The sequence below is a fragment of the Nestor notabilis genome, unplaced genomic scaffold, assembly GCF_000696875.1.
Source record: "Nestor notabilis isolate BGI_N333 unplaced genomic scaffold, ASM69687v1 scaffold17728, whole genome shotgun sequence".
Taxonomy (NCBI): domain Eukaryota; kingdom Metazoa; phylum Chordata; class Aves; order Psittaciformes; family Psittacidae; genus Nestor; species Nestor notabilis.
The window spans coordinates 18,109-37,517 of record NW_009939816.1 but is presented as its reverse complement, the minus strand read 5'-3'; the positions used below and the strand labels follow the sequence as shown (position 1 = coordinate 37,517).

The following is a 19,409-nucleotide window of genomic DNA, read 5'->3' as shown; positions in this document are numbered from 1 at the left end:
GTAATAAGAAACCCTCCTCTTCCCCTATTTGCTAAATCACACTCTAGCAGCAGTGACATAAACTTCAGAGTAACAGACCCACAGGAGCCATTTCCACAGTGAAGAAACTTTATTTCTTCTCCTTCATGGCCCTACCCACTCAATTTGCCAACTAGAAATCAATACAACTGTGTCATATTAGTTTGAAATCTGCACCTGGCGAAGGCAGTACAGAGCTACTGCTGAAAATAAAGCGCTCAAGAATGAAAGGGCTTCTCCGGAGAGTTTCTACTACCTGTTAAGATGAGAACTGTAACTTTCCACAATGTTACTTTGGAGGTTCTGACAGTCATCACTACAACAGGGCTAATGGATTTCTTAGGGCAAGCATTAACAGGGCATTTGTTCATAATGACAGAATCTGTAGCTTCGGCTGGTCTTTTTGTACCTCACCACAGTGCACACCAGTGTATGCTAGAGGAGAGCGTAACGCAGAGGAAGCCAGGGGCAGCCAGTGCCACTCTGTAGCTGTAAGGGTACCAGTTGTGGAGCAAGGCAGCCCACAGTGATTTCAGTTATGAGTGCTATGTGGCTCACGGGAGAACTTGAAAGGTTAAGGCTCATATGGGAATGTGCACAAATAAGGTTCTCAATCAAATAAGTTTCTGTGGTTAAATGTGGGTATTAAATTCCAGGGGAAGAAAAATTTTCTTATCCAGTGGGTATCTCCCTACCTTCCCATTCAGCTCATACCTGCTGAGCTTGGTTTCTGCTCTGGAAGTCTGACTTGCCAACAGAATTTCTTTATATTTCTGTTGCTGATGAGCTGAAACTTTGCATTCATTCAATGCTCTTGACCAAGAAACTGAATTAAATATGGACTATATTTTACCAAACAGCTTATTTGAAGCACAATCTCCTGCCAGCTAGGGAGGTTCAGGGGATTTATTGCTGTTGTAGGCTCCCTCCTACTCCACCCCAGGTGTGACGCTATCTTATTCAACAGGAAATGTACTTAACAGAGTGTTCTGAAGTGCTGTACTTACAATGAAAGCCTACTTTAAAAGTGAAGCTAATGATAGGTTAAGAGAAAAATGTACCCAGAGTGCCTTCCTCTCTGGCTTGAAACGCATGCAAAGTTTTTCCTCTTTTCAATTCAAAGAAACGGAAGAACAATTTAAGTCATCCCCATCACCACGAATTCCAAATATTACTAAGTGTGAAGGAATTGCCTCTTCAATGCACCACGAGGGCATGTAAGTTGTGGTGTTGAGTAGCTGCCAACTATCAGGAACCCAATTGCTCCTTCCCAATGGAAGGCAAGAAATACCAAGAAGCTGACATGCTTTCTGGGAGGGCAGGTTTTAAAAGGCAACAAGAGCAAACAGGGATTCTCCTGCTGGCAAAACCTGCTGTTTAAGAGTGGACAAACTTTCTTTTACACCAAACCCTAATTTTCCTAACGTATTTCTGGATGCAGAAGGGAGTGGGCTATAAAAGGGTCACGGGTGTAACATGAGAGAGGACATCTAACGTCAGTTATCCTCATTTCTGCCTACTCAGAGTTGAGCGTGGACTGTTCTGTACTTACCACTGAGAGTCTTTTGTGATTAGGAGAATTCCCAGTGATGATTTGTTAATTACAGCTCCCAGTACCAGGGAAGATGAACAGTCTATAAATAGCAGCTGTGGAAGCTGCATAAGCACAGCATTTATTTTCAGATTTGAATACATTAACTAATATCAAAATCCACTTTCTAAAGTCTGCACCTTACGCAGCTGATGGATGATACATGTATTCAAAGAGCTTTTGATGTTTACAGAGTTTCTTCCAAAAGAAATCTTAAAACTGTCTTCTATCTCAAAAAAAATACCCAACCAAGGCAAATCAAAAGGAATCTATTGAAAGGCAGGAAAAAAAATCAACTAACACAAGAAGACATGCAATACCGTATTTGCATAAGAGTCTCAGATGTTGCATGAAGGGTGAAGGAATTTGCCAGAAACTGATTAGTAACAAGACCTTTAGGATGGTTTAAAGTGACTTTGGGGAAAAAACATTGATGGAGAAAGCAACACAAACTTCAAAATAACAGCTCAAACCAGTAGATTTTACAAAGCACACTGCTAAGAGAGTGCTGCTCATACCCAGCACAAACATCGTCTTGGTGTGCTGCTGAGGTCAGGATGGATCCTGCAGCACTCTTTGGAAACGGACATCTTTAAGAGGAAGTGATTTCCCAGAATGTTGAGTGCAAAATCACATGTGGACAACAGGGAAAAAAACCCAAAGAGCAAAAAAACCCCAACCCCACCCCTCCTAAACCCCCATTCCTTCAAAAGCCACTAGAGTACACCCCTGCACATCCCTGCTGTCTCCTTTCGTCAGTAGGACACCTTTCCCTCCCAGGCACAACATGAATGAGAAGGAGAGGGCTGATTTACTCTGTATGTTCTACAGGCAGTGCTGAAAGCATAAATTCAGTGAAAATTCACACAACTTGCTGACACTTGAGTAGATCTCATAAGAGTGGTGGTTTGTTGGGGGTTTATAGCTTGGGAAACTGGGGAGAGCTGGGGTTGGTTTTTGTTTAACAGCTGTGCAAGTTGAATCTGGTAAAGTGACCAAGAAGTCTGCCTGTTTGGGAGTGTTGCTAATGTCAGTGATGTACAAGGCTCTCCTAAGAATGATCTGGCCTATGGGGTACAAAAGAAGAACAATAAATAGGGTAACAATATCAAAGTTGGTACATTCCTGAGAGAAATGCACTTATCCAAGTTAAGAATACATAGAAAGTAGAAGAAAAAGAAAAGGATTTTTTTTTTTAATTAGACTAAACCCTACATGTATATAAAAAGCATGGGAAAAGCACTCCATTCCTAATGGTTCTATTGTCATGAGCAAATTAGTAAAGAGAGCGCCTAATTCTGAATGTGTCATGATTTGTCTCAATTAACTTTCACCTGGTTGGAGGAAACACTGACAGACAACATCAGGATGATACCTGTTATTACAGTCATTTACACCACATGAGAATATCATCACCTTGCAAAGATAATCACCAGCTAGCTGCTGCAGAAACTGGATTGCCAACGATAACAAACAGCCCTAAAGCTCCATGAATTACTAAATATGGACTGTCAAAATCACATAATTCCAGTCCCTGGTTTGACTCTGCTTGAATTCTGTTCTGAGAGGTGCTCAAGACCTGCCAGTGTTTGAGAAAGCAGGAAAGCCAGGGTTGGAAACAGCTCCTCCTTTGAAGAGGGGAATGACAGCAGCATCTGCAGACTGACATCCCAAGCCAGTTCAGTCACTGTGCTCACACTATGCAACAGGTAGTACAGGATCAGGGACAGACACACAGATGCTGTCCAAGCCACAACAGGAAACACTGTTAGAGATACACCACCGTATCCTGCTGTTGGACATAAAGTGACACCAGATCCCCCAGGTTAGGGGTACTTGGGGAACAAGGCTTTGTATTACCTAGATACTCAAAATGTTACCTTTGAAAGTGATAGGAAATGCTATTTCTGCAAAAAACTTGCAATGAGTTTGAAAAGTGAATTTAGTAGAGAAGCTTTTAGTCAGGCTCTGGATGGTAAGAAGAGATGTGCACAAAGGTAGCATTTACTGTTATCTACCAGACTTACTGGTACAGCCAGTCTCACTGCAAAACAAGCCCCATAAATCCAAGTGCTGTAGATAGATGAGGACTACCACGGCAGTGCCAGCACTGGCATCAGCCTCTTCCAAACCAGCCATTGTTATGAGAGGCCTGTCTGCCAAACTGAACTAGGAGAAAAATGGGGTTTGTGCTGTGTATGTTGAGTTTTTTGGGGGGTGGTGGTTTGTTTGGGTTTGTGGTTTTTTGGTGTTTTTTGTTTTAATCCAGTCCAGCTCCCCCTGCAGCTGCACAACCAGTTGCAGTAACCAAGCCACAGGGTGGGTAAAGTGCCCATGTCCATGCTGGCCCACAGGAGAAGAGAATACCAAGCACTACCTCAAATTACAGTCAACAAAACCACAGTGCAAAGGTGCATAAAGCCTACCCTACTTCTGACTTGCTACAGCTTACAGGCATCCAAAACCACATGAAATCTTTGTATTTCCTTTCAGATGCTCAGACAATAACAGAGCTGTGAAATGGAAGTATTAACAAACAAATGAGCATGGGAAGCAGCTTGCCCACGTCTAGTTTCCAATACCCAGCAATGCCAAAAGGACCATTTAAGGTAAACTAGGGATTTACTCACACAGTGTCAACAGCCACACACGTAGTGTTCTTACAGTCTTATCTGAGGCTTCTTAGACCCTCCTTGTCCGAGTCAGGGAGGATGGAGCTTGCCTGATGGAACATGAGCAGCTCAGTGAAAGAAACTGGGACCTCCAGTATTCCTAAAGGCACACATGTGCTTTGTGATTCCTTGTCCACATTTAGGCACACAGAGGCATGCTACACTGAAAGGACCATAAACTGGGTGAATCTAGAAACAAGCAAACCAGAACTACAAACATTTCTTAGAGGCTGTCAACACCACAAACAGAAACAGTGCACAAATGTGCTGCTGCCAAAGAAACCTTTCCATCTTGGGGGTGGAGCATTTAACGCAACTATGATGCCAGCCTTCTGCTAAAAAAGAATCATCCTCCTTGCCTTTGATACCAGAGATCCCATTTGGAAACACCTACGGTTGTCACAAACCTAAGCAGTAGTTTAACATTAAAATCCAGGGCTGGTTTTTTTAGTAGCAAGAATCTAAGACTTTTCTTAGAATCATTTAAGAAGTTAAATATTTTTAAATAGCCAAGTTGGCAATAACAAGCTAGTTGAACATTCTCCTTAGTCTGGCAGACAGCTACATTTTGTTTCTGTGGTTGTACTTCTTCCTTCACTTTGCTGAATATCCTATTGCTGCCACAATGAAGCCAAGAGAATTGCTATGTCTATTTTAAACCTTCTGGGAAAGAAGAAAAAACCCAATATCCTTAAAATACTAGCAAAACTACTGCCAAAACAACTTGTGAGAGCTCACTCAACTATGCAGCAAGGCAAGGGGGCTGAAAGGAAGACTGAAGAAAGAGACTGGGAAGCCTGAGCTGCATCTTTCTTGTGTTACACAACTGTTTAATGAAGAACTAAGTGTAAATTGCATCTCCTGGTGATTACAAGGAAAAGACCCTGAGTCAGGAAAATAAGCCAAGAAACAGCACATTTCACACAGCTCTCTCATCTCACAGAAACAGGGAGATAGTTACTCACAGTATTGGGGCAGGAGCCCTGCATTTCCCCCTGCAGTGGGGATGACTTCTCACTACAAGGTGATATGTTAACCTTCTCAGGTTCATCCAAGACCAAAAGCTACCAGCACAGCTGTGAAGGTCACCACTTCTTTGCAACTACAGCCAGTTACCTGGAGGAACCTCCATTCTCTGAAAGTTGATTTATACTCGTGTCACTAACAGCAGATGTAACCAGGAAGTGATCTCAGTGCCCAGTTCTGTTTGGTGGGAGCAAAAGAGAGGAAACTGTGGACGCCTGTTTCATAGAACTGGGTAACTGACCTCAGCAGTTCTACTGTTACTTTCTGTCAGATCAATCTGTGTCTCTAAGTCACCATTTCCTAGTAAAGGAAATCACACATTAAACCATTATCACTGCTACTGAAAGTTCAGGCTTGTCTGAAAACTACAGCCTGAACCAGAGCTGCTTACAAATCCATAAAAATGTCTAACTGGCAGCTAAAGGGTCCAAGCAGAAAGTCTGGGTTATTCTAACAAAGGAGGATAAGCTATTTATCTAAGAGTTTAAAGCGATTTCAGAAATGGGAGTTTTCTGTATGAGAAGCTCAGCCTCGAGGAACAAACCACTTAACACAGTGCAGAGCATCGTAAGGCACACCCTGAGCAGTTGCAATGCAGTAGCTGGATGTGTCCTTGCTAGTACAAACACTCCTGACTCATCATGCTATAGCAGATTTAGCAGCTCCTCGTTATTCCCTCTCTTGGCAGTGGACAGCCTGACTTTTTTTCCCCTGCTTGCAAGAAAGGAGGAAATATTTTAGTTAAATAAATGGACCAAAATGCTCTGGGAGAATTTTCTCACCTCCTCTGACCCCACTGCATCTCTGCATTTCTCACAGAGTAGGGAAAAGAGTTTGTAGCTGCCAGCAGAGCAAAATATACTCCACTTTGAGACAGGATACATGAAAAACCTGCTGGCTCTCTCAGAACTATTTGCCAGGGCTGAGTTTTGCTTTCATGTTTATGCAACTGTAGTCAGGAATGAGACATGAAGATGACTATGTACTTGAAACTGAGGAACAGCCCCTGTCTTAACCTCTTCTGGTGTCCCTGCCCTAAAATCTCTTTCCACACCCTCACCCCACTTACACATAACAGAAGCACTTCAGCTTCAGTTTCTACAACTCTGCTGACTATAAGTGGGAAACACCAACAACCACTTTTGCTTTTAAATGGATACATTTTAGACTGTTTAAAGAGCTCCGGATTTTCAGATCCACCTAACCCCATTCAGTGGATAGATGTGAATAGTTAAACAAGAGGAAAGAGTCGGTGGCTCCTTCTCTTTTCCTTAACTCTTCTTCCAAGGGTTCCTGAGCACCCCCCAATCCTCTCTTCAGACTGTCCTCTGCCTGCCTGCAGAGGCAGCTGGGCATATGTTGCGCCCACAAAATTTGGTCACTTGAATTTGGGGGGAGAGTGGGGAGGAGTTAAAATTCTGCCACCCAGAGTCCTATCAGATGCTGCTCTGGGAGCTGCTCCCCAGTCAGATTCCTCCATTCCCAGGATTGTTTTCTAACAACTGACTGTATCCTGAGCCACGCACACAGGCATTGTTAGAGCAAAACAGCTCCCCATTCCTGGCACGGAGCAGCAGGAGGGAGATGTGTGCCCAGAATCTTTAAGGGCAGGCGGAGTTGGCGGCAGAGGATGAGGTAATGGCTCCTTCCCGGTTCCAGGGCTGCTCGCACAGTTACTGCTACTCTCAGGGCAGCCTTTCAAATGCCAGATTTGCTTCCAACATTTGCTGAAGTTTATACTCCCTTTTAATGGCAGTAAAGGGAATCCTTGTGCCCATATTTGAAACCGGCGCTTAAATACATTATTGGTTGAATCTAGTTCCACATTTCAGCTGGTTTTATGGGCAGGACATTATGTATGCTAATCAAAGCATCCATTTTGGAGAAAAAAAAAAAGGAGGAAAAACGGGTCTGCAGGGAGAAAAGATAAAACAGGCACAGAACAAAGCAGAACACACAGAGTAGGTTTTTTTCCTTTGGGTGTTCTCATTGAGGGCTAAATGTTTTTAGAAATAATGAGAGTCATACTAAGAACATTCTTCTATTCTTACTAACTCCTCAGCATGTTAGAGGACAAGCTACATGGAGTGCTTTGATTTTAATTTTTGTTGGAACCATCTGTGGCTGAATAATCTGCAGTCCAGATGTTGTAACAACAGCAAAGTCCCTCTCAGTGTACACACGAGGATGGCAAATGGCTCTTATGAAATCCTGAACGAGCCTCTCATCTCCCCTTTCCTCTTTCTACTGAACCATTCCAAAAATTCACAGAAGATACAGGATTGGCAAAAGATACTAGAGATCAGCTCACAGAATGAAAGCATTAGTTCAAAGGTAGAGTGAACGCCAACTTAGTCTAATTTAGACCTTCTCTCTCCTACTCAATCTGCACTTACAAGGTCTAAAATCATTAGAAATGTTTCCAACAAGCTTTCAACTTAAAATTCTAAGGGGGACAGTCTAAAAGCACATGTTTTCAGGCCAGAATGCTGAAGGAATGGCATGAGACCTGGGAAGAGCATTACAGAAAGTATGTTCAGCCTCTTACATGGAATTCATTACGCATGTGACTGGTGTGAATGGAGGAACGTCAGATTACTGCAGTTATTACAATACTTAAACTATAGCTATCTGCAAAACTGCTTAAAAAATATTAATAACATCTGGCAACTTCTAAGGATTTCATATAGAGGAAAAGTTTCTGAATGTAACAGTGCTTAGGATTCCAAATTACCTTCAATCTCTACCTACATGTAAATGATGGCAACTGTATACCTCTGTTGAACAGTTAGAGCTGCTTTCATGGGAAATGAAAAATGTGCCTTCTCACAAACATCATTGTGTGTCTTACATTTCAAACCACAATTTCTTCAGTTGTAATTTGCAATTCTGTACTTGGTGCAATCTCACCAGCACTCAGCAAATTCCTCCCATATCTTGGTTAGTAAAATAAAGAAATACTTACATTAACATTCCAAGGCATCTGGACATGTTTTAAAAGTCTGCTCCTGGAATTAGTATCCAATTCATATCAACAGTGATGTTTAAATTTTGAGTAAAATCATCCCCATCATGCAACGAATGAAGCTGGGAGGGCTTTGAGGGCTCACAGGTCACAAGATGCTACATGATGCAAACAGATAACTCATGCCTTTTTAGCTCTGAATCCTTTGAGGGAACTTGGGAGTTGTAAGAACCTTGATAACAGCCCATTATAAAAGAAGCTACAGAAAACTCCTCAAAACAGTATGCTGTGATGGACTGAGTACACACAGAGAACAGTTTTCCACTTGTCACTGCCCTTTCTGGAAAGCAAGAGAGGTCAAAAGGGAGTGTGTTTGTGTGTGAAAGACACCTGGGAAAACTTATCGTAGAAATACTTATAGCCTAGCCTCTGTTCTAACAGTGTAAAGTGGTGTTATCCAAGACGGATGTGTAAGGTTAGGCTGTAAATCCTTCAACAAAACACTACACGAAAAAAGCCTTCAACAGAATTCTGCCCCAGCATGGTGGGAACGGCCACAAGCTGGGCTTCACGGTCTCTCTTCGCCAGCAGTCAGACATTAGCACCACCACCAGCAAGACTGGCTCCCATGTCAAGAAATCCCAATGCCATAGAACACTGCCAGATGAGAGAACATTTAACAGTCAGTGCCTTCCAATATCCAATATTCCAATGGAGATACTAAATATGACTCTGGTCTCTGCCTGAATAACAAATGAGTCTGAGAAACACAGACTTTTACTCCCATATCTTATAATACAAGCCACAGTCACATCATATTTTCAAACCACCCCAATGTTGTCCAAGTTCTGTTGAAAATATGTTATCAATACAGGAAGTGTTTGTACCCCTGCCCAAGAGAATGCTGAAGAACAACTACTCGTCATGGCCCAGCTGGGTGTGCTGGAGACTCTGAGGAGACAGTAACTGAGGGCAGTACCTATTACTTGAGAAGGAACCAGAGTTACCGCCACTGTTACAGTGGCACAGGAGAACGGAATGAGACAATATACTTCCTCCTACAGGCATACGGCTCTATAGAGTTATGGTGTGCAACTACTGACTGCAAAGCTGACCCAAAGGCAGGACATATTTCTTCAGGCTGCTGGGGTTAAACCATTCAGTCCTATTTAATCTGTTAGAACCATCAGTGCACTGGAAGCAGAATGGAACCTGAAAATCCTACCAGATTGGGCTGCAATAACTGGTAAACCTGGTATTTCCAGCCTGCAGTCAAAACAAACACGAGAATAAAATCACAGACCTTTTCACTTGGGTTTTTTTATTCCTTTTTTTTTATTAAGTAGCAGTCAAAAGGCCTCTTGAAGCCTTGTTTATAAGCAAACCAGTCTCAAAGGCTGGATTTGCATTGGCAGGGTTTGGATCCTGCAAAATAAACCTTTCTAGGTAGTGTTTTCCTTCTGCCTATGAGGGAGGAATGGTTTCCAGTGTATTCCCTCCCAGACTACAGCCCTTTCAAGCTACACTGAAGAAAATGCCTAATTCAACACAGCTGGGCTCTGATGCTTCCGTGGCAGCCCAGCACTGCGGCACCTGCAATCCTCCCTTTAGGAAAGCAATGAATAGTGACACACAGTCTGACAGCCTATTGACAGGGTGAAATCACTACTGCCATTCAAAACCAGGGGCATGCACAGAACCTGTTTCTTAGTTGCATTTTCTTTGGCAGAAATCGTTCCATTTGGGCAATACTTTATGTTCTGGTACAGTGGATACCACAAACCATCTTTTAAAAGTATACTCTTCTAATCAACGCTGAGGTTCCTAATTGAGTTCTAAGTTATAGTTCAAAACAACATGATCAAATGCCAGAGCTCCTAGAAAAATGGATTTTAATTCCTTCTGGTTTTTTCTCTACTGTCCTGTGTTCTCCATCCTCCAAAGACCTTTGTGATACTAATGTTTTGCGTATAGTAGTGATTAAATGAACTAGACCCCCAGCTGTGCTCCAGCTTTACTCCACCCATAAGTGTCTATTCAAACAAAGGGCCTTTGGTAAGAAAACTCCACTTTGGATTCTGAAAATTATTATTGAAATAGGAAAGCCAGAAAAATTATAAAGCATCTGCTGAAATTTCAATTGTGAGGATAGTGACTTCCCATGCTTTTAAAAGCTTCATTCTTTCAACGGTCCTAGTGAACAAAGCAGAAGTATTTACTACAATTCATGCACGTCTTTCAGGCTCTAAATTCTTTGTATTTCAGCCCAGTTTCATGTACCAGAAACAAATTACATGATTATTTGTTAATCAAGGTTTGGGATCTTGCCTTGCAAGGAAGATATTTCAAAGACACAATGACATTAGCATGAACATTTTGTAAAAGACATCCCTAAAATTTCCTCTGGTAGATGCAGACATCTGGAAGAAAACTTGACTTCTCCCAACAGGTACCTCCAAAGCTACTTCCTTCAGCTTTGTGCAGGGTGCTTCTGCACGTGTAGAGCACACATCTTCTCAGGACGCCATGACTTGTACTGCTCCCTCATTTTATCATCATAAATGTGTCATGGAAGATCACATGGGCAAAAGACATCAAAATGATTCTGCTGCATTGACTTGAATGCTGGAGAGTAGACTAAAAATATGTATCCCATCACATTGTGGGTGTACATCTGATTACATGAGAGGAAGCACAAGCATTCTGCAAGAGAGAGAAGCTGGGAAGATGGGACGGATTAGCAGGAATTCTGCCTGAACTGCAGAGCCCCATCCTGGCCCATGTCTAACCAGGCTGGGCAATTGTCCTCAAGTTGTTCTGCTTGGGGAACAGCAGCCTCGGCCAAGGAGGCTGGCATCTAGGACCTGGCTTTCATTTCAAATAACATTTGGACACACAAGATGCTGTGACATACTTCAAGTGCTGAGAACAGTGAGCATAATGCTCAGAAGTTAATTGAAATCAATGCACCTGCACAGCACATACCTGAAAGGAAAACGGATTCTTGAAGAAATCATCACTTGCAAATCGTGGCAAGTGCTGAACACAATCTCTATCCCTTCAATGACCTCACAAAATGCAATTTGCAATCCCACCTGGTGCACTCGTTAAGAGTCTCCTGAATTTTTAAAAGAATAAAACTTTTGGAAGTTTCCCAGCTCCCTTTTAAAAAGGGTTGACAGATTCCTGCACCATCTCATTCTGTGATGGTTCAATACCATCATGGAATAGAAATAGGGGAAAGGCCATTAATGAAAATGCCACAATCTGCCAACTTGAAGAACCATAATCAAAATAGAAATCCATGGGATACTCAGGGACTGTCTGAGCTACCAATGGAATCAGAGTGACTCAGCAGAAGGTAATGAGAATCTTCAGTTCTGTATCAATACTGGAGATATAATGCAGTGGGGGAATGGGAGTCACACACAGCAGCAGATCATGCACAGAGGTGCTTGGGGTTCTGCACAGCCCTCTCCCAATTCACTGCTAAGAAACTGCAAGTTATCTGACAACCAGTTAACATATAAAAAAGGTTTACCTCTGTTCTAGTCCATGCAGCAAGATCATTTAGATGTGTTTCAAACAACAGTCTCTATTCTTCTCTGTTCCTGATGTTTATTTTTCACTGTCAGCCTCCTGCTGATAGGGTATGTCACTAGAAGCATCTGACAGTTTCCAATGCTCTCATTTATTGGTGCATGCTGCTTGTCCACCTTTTTTCTTTCACCCTTCTGCAACTGACTCTAAAAACTGTATTTATCCCGCCTGAAGTTCACTGACCATTGACTGTTCAAGGCTTAATTGCTGTGCAAAAACCCAAGCAAACACTGAGTCTTTAAATGTCAGCCAAACAGAATTAGCACCTGCCTTCCCTACTCTTACCCCCCGGATGTTAATGTTTTCAAACCTAAAAAAAGCAAATTGATGTATCTTCCTACCCAATCTACTTTATGAGCATGAAAAGCTGCAGAGATCCTATGACTTACATACTTCCAATTGATTAAAAGCTTCTGTAAAGGCCCATTAACCTTTTACAAAGATAAAAAAAACAAACCTGAAAGTTTTACAGTCAAACCTGGCCCATCCATACTTAGTACGGCAATGCACAGCCTCACGTACTAGCATCAAAAAACTTCAATTGTCTGCAATGTTACAACATATTCTTACATGATGAACCACTGACCTATTACTCCAGCCAAAACAAATCCCAGCACTGCTAGCTGGAAAGGAGGGCTGAGCTCTCTCAAGCTGCAGGAGGCTACGAATCAAGGCCTGTGGCAGCACGATGAAATAGCCATTAGCTCTTGCAAAGCTACAAACTGTTCACAAAGAAATCCTGAAGTACCCGGTGGAAAATTTCAAAGGCTTCTGCAAACACTGTGATCCACCAGCAGAGAAAAATTCTGGCACTTATCATCTGAAGAGCTTTTAAAGCACTAGTATCAGAAAAGGTTTAAGTAAGTGATACCCATTTGAGGGCAGGGAAGTTGGCACACTAGACATGAACTAAGCAATGAGAAAAACTAGGAATTCTAATGGAACCTCCTAGCTTTCCTCTTCAAATTACGATAGCTCTGATGAGAAATGGGTAACTCCTATAATGTGAATACAGAGCTCAGAGCAGTGTATTATCTGTTACCCTCTATCACAGTGTTCATGTTTCTACAGTCACATGGGAGTGTCCAAAGAAAGTACTTCAATAAAACAAGGAAACTTGAGAAAATAATTTCAAAGAAATTTTAAACAAGCCCATAAATGGGAAAATTAACAGTTCTGGGTAGAAATACAGATTTTATGATAAATAATATTTATTTAGGGTAAAAATATTCAGTGCATTGTTTTTTAATAACAAAGTATTGATGAAAACTATTAAACAAATTCCAGGCCCTGCCTGTATTAAACTAAACACTTACCTTACACTGCTTGCACTTTCTAATTCCCATCTGACAAATCTTACCACACATACATGATTAGGGCAGGAAGAAATCAGAATTTGTTATAACACCAAAACTGTTATCAGGATTAAGCCACCAGACTTTTCAACAAGAAAAGAATCTGATCCATCTTCCCCAATAATTTACTACCATTTATATACATGCATAATTGTATCTTTTCTCCTGAAGCTGCTTAACTACGAAGACATCAACTCAAACATGAAGAGTCACTACAAGCAGCTTGTTATTCACAGAAAAGTCAATATCAGACACCAGTCTTACTTATCTGATACAAGAAGAATCCTCCTGGCTCAGAGGCCACGTTTCTACTAAACACAGAGAGGAAAGGAGGAAACGCTGTACTCACTTGTTAAAGAGATTCAGTCCAATCCTATAATGGCGTTTCCTGATAACATCGTTACTGAAGGCAGGGGAATCCCAGCTGTTGCGAGTTTCTTTGTGGTAGGTTTGTTTGCTCAAGGTTTGTTCCCTCAGGCTGTCTCTAGAGGAAGATTCTGAGCTGCAATTTATTGTATCATTAGAGTTGGAAGTGCTGTTGATGCTGTCATTGTCTCCATCAGAATAATCAGACTCTGATTTGCTTTGCCTGTTTGCAGTGCCATTGATAGCTAAATGACTATCTATAGGCCTAGCCCTATGTCTGGCATCCTGTTCTTCTCGGGATATAATCTTGGCAGGAATACTGTGAGGGATGTGTTTTGGGCTTCCTTGTTGACTAGTGATCCCTCGGTCATAGGCATTTTGTCTCTTTAGTGAACCTCTCTCGGAGCGATCACTCAAGTCCACTGAACTGTCACTGGGTGGCTCTATAGTTAGCAATGGTAGATGATCCATTCTCATCCTCTGGTCCTGACATTCCAGGGATGGGGTACTCCTGCAGCTTGTGTCAGTGTCTATCTTATCATCTTTGTGGGTCATGGACCAGTACTCTTGAGAAGAGTTCACAGACCGGAGCCTCAAATCAGATTCTGTGCTGGACGGTCTGTCTACTGACTGGGAAAGTGGAAGGGGTGGAGATAACTCTTCCTCATCAATATATAACGTAACATCACTGTATGATGCTGTCATCTCATCGAGCTTCCTGTGATCCACATTGTGAATGGCTGGTTTAGTTTGAACACAACTATCCCTTTCCATGTCACGACTTCTGACTTGATCTGGAGTCTGGACTTCATCTGAATGTAGACTACGGCAGTTCAGTGCGTCATCAATGGATTCTGCAAGGGATTTCACCTGCCTGGAAAAAGCATCCTCTAGTTCTGTGATAGCATCAGCAAAATCTGTAGATGCTGCTGGAGATTTCATTGTAGCTGACTCTCCCAGGTCACCACATTCAGACTGTACCAGGGATCCCAGCTTTGACCCATCGTTTGTAACAGAAACTTGTTTTCCTTCAAAGTAAGAGCTGTGGACTTTCTCAGGTCCTTCAAAGGAAAACTGCATTCTCATATTGGACAGTACAATGCGTCTTGACATACGATTTTCAGACATAGAACTTCTCAGACGTTCAAAGTTTTTGTTCATCTGATACTGGCGAAAAGCTGTTTGTATGGTACGAGCAGCATGTCTAGTTATGAGACGGCCTCCATACTTCCGTTCTAGCATTTCCACCTGGGGAAGGGGCAACACAAATACTTTGTGACTTTGTGCAGGTTAAAACAAGGCTAAAGTAGAACTAACCCCAAGTTCTTCTAACAACTTTCATTTGCAGACATTTTTCAAAGTGCAAACTGGTTCTAAAGTGCAAACACAAAGCTCCAGACTAACAACTGCACAAATAGTGACTTGAATAGTCATTTGCAAATTGTACCATAAAAATAGGACAAATATATGGACTATGTGAAAACCACTGTTTACAATTTCATGTGTTTGCCATTTGTGTGTGTTTAAATGTTAGTTTTCATACATGAGCATCAGTGTGTCCATGTCAAAGCAGTCAAGGTAGCACTCTGATGCAGCATAATGCAGTCATTCTTTCTCTGCAGAGAGGTGAAATTCACGTATAGGGCAAATTGCCATATTTTGGGAGTAAATTCTAGAAGTGGCCACCACTTTTCCAGGTGTGCATCACCTTCTGCATGAATGAAAACCAGGCAGCATTGTTTCAGCCAGGCCCGATACCTATGTGAAACTGAGCCTCCCAGACCTTCCAGGGAGGTTTCTCTGATGGAATGTCCATGCATACAATCTTCCTCAAACCAGGAACATATTTCAGACTTTCTAAATACAAATTCAAATTTATTTTCATTCTTGTGATTACACTGAACATTGCTCGTGTTTCCAGTTAACAGAATGAATATGCAAAACAAGCACATTATAAATGCTGCCCATTTAACCTAGTGAAAACAACATGTCAATACTTTTGGAATATTAGGTACTTTCAAACATTTCCTTCCAAAGATGAAAAGCATCACTTATTTAAATGACACTGAACAAGAAGAGGAACTAGCTTTAACATTTCCCCCCCCGGCATTTAATTTCTATTCTGATTACTCTTTGTTGGATCCATATTATTCCCAAACACAAGCCATCCATGACAAATCAATGTTTAGTACTACAATTAAAACCACCATTTTCCTAGCAGCAAATTTTGTATAAGTTCATGCAATTTTCATAACACTCCAATGATTCAAAAATCGTTTTTCCTCGCTTGCAAATCCAGGTACCCTTTTTCATTAGATCCCATGTTTTAATTCCTTATGTTACATGGATGTGCACACACAACCTCTCCCCCTCGTACTTTACAGATGTCACCAAGTCACTGTTAAGTTCAGATATTGATGTGCAGAGGGGCTTCACCCCCTTCCGGGGAATGAACTAAATGCTACTAAAAGTATTTTCTAATCCATTATGTCTACCGCTGGTGAGTGGTTGATGTATTTCTTTCAGTGTTATTGTCGGTGCTCCTTCCATATTAGAGATGATCTCCTTTTACGCTTGGTGTTTTTAAAGGTGAATCACTGATTTTCATTAATTTTGAATTCTAGATACAAAAACTATTATGCACAGTTATGGGCATAAACTGAGGAGGCCAGCTCACTGCTACAGAATTGTTCTTTTGACTGTATCTTGCCTTTAAGTGGGCTCAGAAAGCTGTGACTGCTCTCTGAGGTAGGAATCTGTTCATCTCTGCACAATTTCCTATCATTTGCCTGTAAAAGAACTGCTCAGCCTTTCAAACCCAAGCAGGGGTTACATTGTCGAAGAGGTTAGGAGGTTACTTGTCAGACACTCTAAAGATTTAAAATCTTACTAGGAACTTCTATCACAACCCTGCCACTGCTGCCACACATCTGCTGTTGTTTCTATCCACAGTGTACATTAGGTGACATGTTTAAATAAATCACGACATTATTTTGCTGGACTAATCTCAAAACAAATGATCAATGGTCCATTTAGTTCTCTTTTCAAAATAAAATGTCAAAGCTAAAGAAAAGAAAACTAGCATAGCTGGCGTGAAAGAATAAAACAAAACCTAATCTGCTATAAAACAAAATACCTGGGCTTTATTCTTGCAAACAGGCTGCTGTCTTTCAGGTTTACATGGAAAATAACACCACTGATTATCATAAATCAGGGGGGTTTGGTGGGAATTTTAATTGAGAGTATTTTGGAATTTACCTAAATGATTTACTAGACTTGTGACTAATATTCATGCACCTTTTAGATGCATATTTAATGCACACTGCCTTTAGGTAAAGCCTTGGACATTTTCCTAAATAGTTTTGAAGTATCTTCTGAGGTTTCAATGAGAGCTTTTCAAGAGCAGTAAGCAACTCTTCAGTATCAAGCTTCCTTTATGTTTCGTTGTCACTTTTTATTGTGTAGGACTCCCTGAACAAATCCAAAATAATATTTGCAGTCCTCATTCTCCATCAATCCAGCATAAAAGGACAGATGGAATTAGGCTCTGTGGAGTATCTGCAGTGCAGGAGACCTCTTTAGTAAGCCTTATACTCCGTATCAATCCTGTATGAGACATCAGTAAGAACAACTGCCAAAGGTGGAAAAGAAAGTAACATTTTAGATCTCACAAGGACGTCCAATTTAATAGCAGACCTGGCATAATTTACATCAAGAATCAGGAACCTGATATGCCCCTGCTCCAATATAGAATTTGGTGAGCGTAAAAGCTAAACTGCTCTCAAACTTGCTATCCCAAATCCTGGCTTCAATTTTCAGCCAGAGCTCAAGTTCTGTTCTTCCAGGTCTCTCTGGAACAACATTATATTATCCTTCAACCTGAAATTTCAGAACAAAAAATAGATGGCAAATGAGAGTTGGTCCCTACAAATTCTATCAAGGGTCAATGTGTGGTCCAAAGTCAGGAGCAGCCTGCTTCCTGTCTGCAGAATTCTGCCTGCTTCCATTTTCACCATGTTACCAGGCAGGCTGGAGTGACCATGTAATGTACCACAGGGATTCACAGTAAAAAAACTGTTCTGTGGCAAGAAAGATCTCTAAAAACACAACTCCCTCCCCCAGTCACTGATGTACTGGCTACTGTGTACTTATCAGGGAAATCCAGTGCATCCTGTGTATTTGCTTACCTGAAGCTACTACAGCATGATTTTTAAATGATAAATAAGAACTTATATGGCAATAAGCATCTTTCAAATAGGACTACGTTCAGAATAAAACTTAAAAGGAATGGCTGAGGCTGACTATGTTATGGAAGTGCCTTTTTAGGGACAAAGGCTTTGAACACCTACATAGCTTTTATGCAGTTCTTTCTAAAGCATATGGGAGTTTTGCCCAGTTGAGTAAAACCAATTAAGATCTTGATTTCACCTCACAGATGCAGAATCTCAGACTGGTTTGTGTTGGAAGGGATCTTAAAGCTCATCCAGTTCCAACCCCCTGCCACAGGCAGGGACACCTTCCACTAGAGCAGGTTGCTCCAAGCCCCTGTGTCCAACCTGGCCTTGAGCACTGCCAGGGATGGGGCAGAGAATATCAGCTGCAGTAAGTTCTTCCTTTCTTTCAGCAACACAAAGACATCCAGGTTTCAAAATGACCCATTTTCTTGGAAAAATATTTCATGTTATTACATTTAAGTACATGCTCCAAGCATGAAATCACAATTCCTAGCAGAACTGCTTTCACTTTTAATACTAGTAACGTATCTTTTACACCTTTCTTCAGGAAGGGGGAAGGTGTAACAGGACACATGGATGACACAGCACAATAAAAAAGTCACAAGCCTTCACAAACAAAGAAATGCTGATGCATGACTATTTTGAGCTAAGTAGGTCACAGGAAAAAAGGTATTTTCAGCATTACAACTGAAAAGATTTTTTCCAGCTTGCAGACATATTGCCATTATCATAACTTAGGTAACAAAGCTCAAATACCTGCTTATCTTGTAGATCTGAAGAGAGTTCATAGCTCTCAGAAAGCGATCTTGACCTTTTAATAGCTTCTTCCTCTGCTTGTTTTCGTAGTATGGATGTTGAGTGCTGAAGTTTCGGCCTCCGGGATCTTTGTTGTCCAGGGGAGACAGAGTACAGCCCGTAAGCAGAGTGATCGTAATGGTCTGGACTGAGAGCTGAGCTGTGCGTTATAGGTCCTTGGTGGTAAGTAGAGGGGCTATCCAAAGATGTGCCAGTTTCACTGCTTGGGGCTTCACCCTCAACACTAGACAGAATGGAAAGACAGGAAAACCCTCAGGTGAGTATTGCATACCAAAATTCTCAGCAACAAACAGCATAGTTTTGCTTAGTATCATTTTATGTAGACACCCAGCATGCTTTGTTTAAAGTCAGATACAGTTAGTACAGGGTAATATGGCTTCCATGTCAAACACCATAGCTTTTACTGCAATCTAAGCAAGTCTACATTCTGTTGCAGAGGTCATCTTTAGATGGTGAATCAAGCAGGAGAATGGAGCTTTCAAGCATCACTGAACTGTATATAGTAGTTACTAATAGCATCCTGAATAAGTCACTCATCAACTACTGTGTAAAATAAATGAAAACTTAATTTTTCTAAAACTTCTCATTTCCAAGTCATTCTACTTCAAAATGGCAGAACCTTATTTGTGCCTTTCCTTGTTTTGACAAATAAAAGCAATACTTTCTCACTGTTACATTACAGCTTGACATAAAAGGATTATTTTCATGTTACTCAACAGAGATTTGGGATTTAATGAATCTTGTGAGCTACTATGTTACTAAATT

At 41.3% G+C, this 19,409-nt stretch overlaps 1 protein-coding gene across 1 annotated transcript in view; it reads right to left on the bottom strand.

The window, feature by feature from the left end:
• IQSEC1 (IQ motif and Sec7 domain 1) overlaps positions 1-18,867 on the bottom strand; it is a gene marked incomplete at its 5' end in the record, with an annotated part of 47,356 nt that extends 28,489 nt beyond the window's left edge. The window contains 2 exons of the mRNA XM_010020068.1: positions 13,577-14,841; positions 18,585-18,867. Coding sequence (XP_010018370.1) covers positions 13,577-14,841; positions 18,585-18,867 — 1,548 coding nt within the window. The remainder of the gene's footprint in view (positions 1-13,576; positions 14,842-18,584) is intronic.
• Between the last annotated feature and the right edge of the window lie 542 nt (positions 18,868-19,409).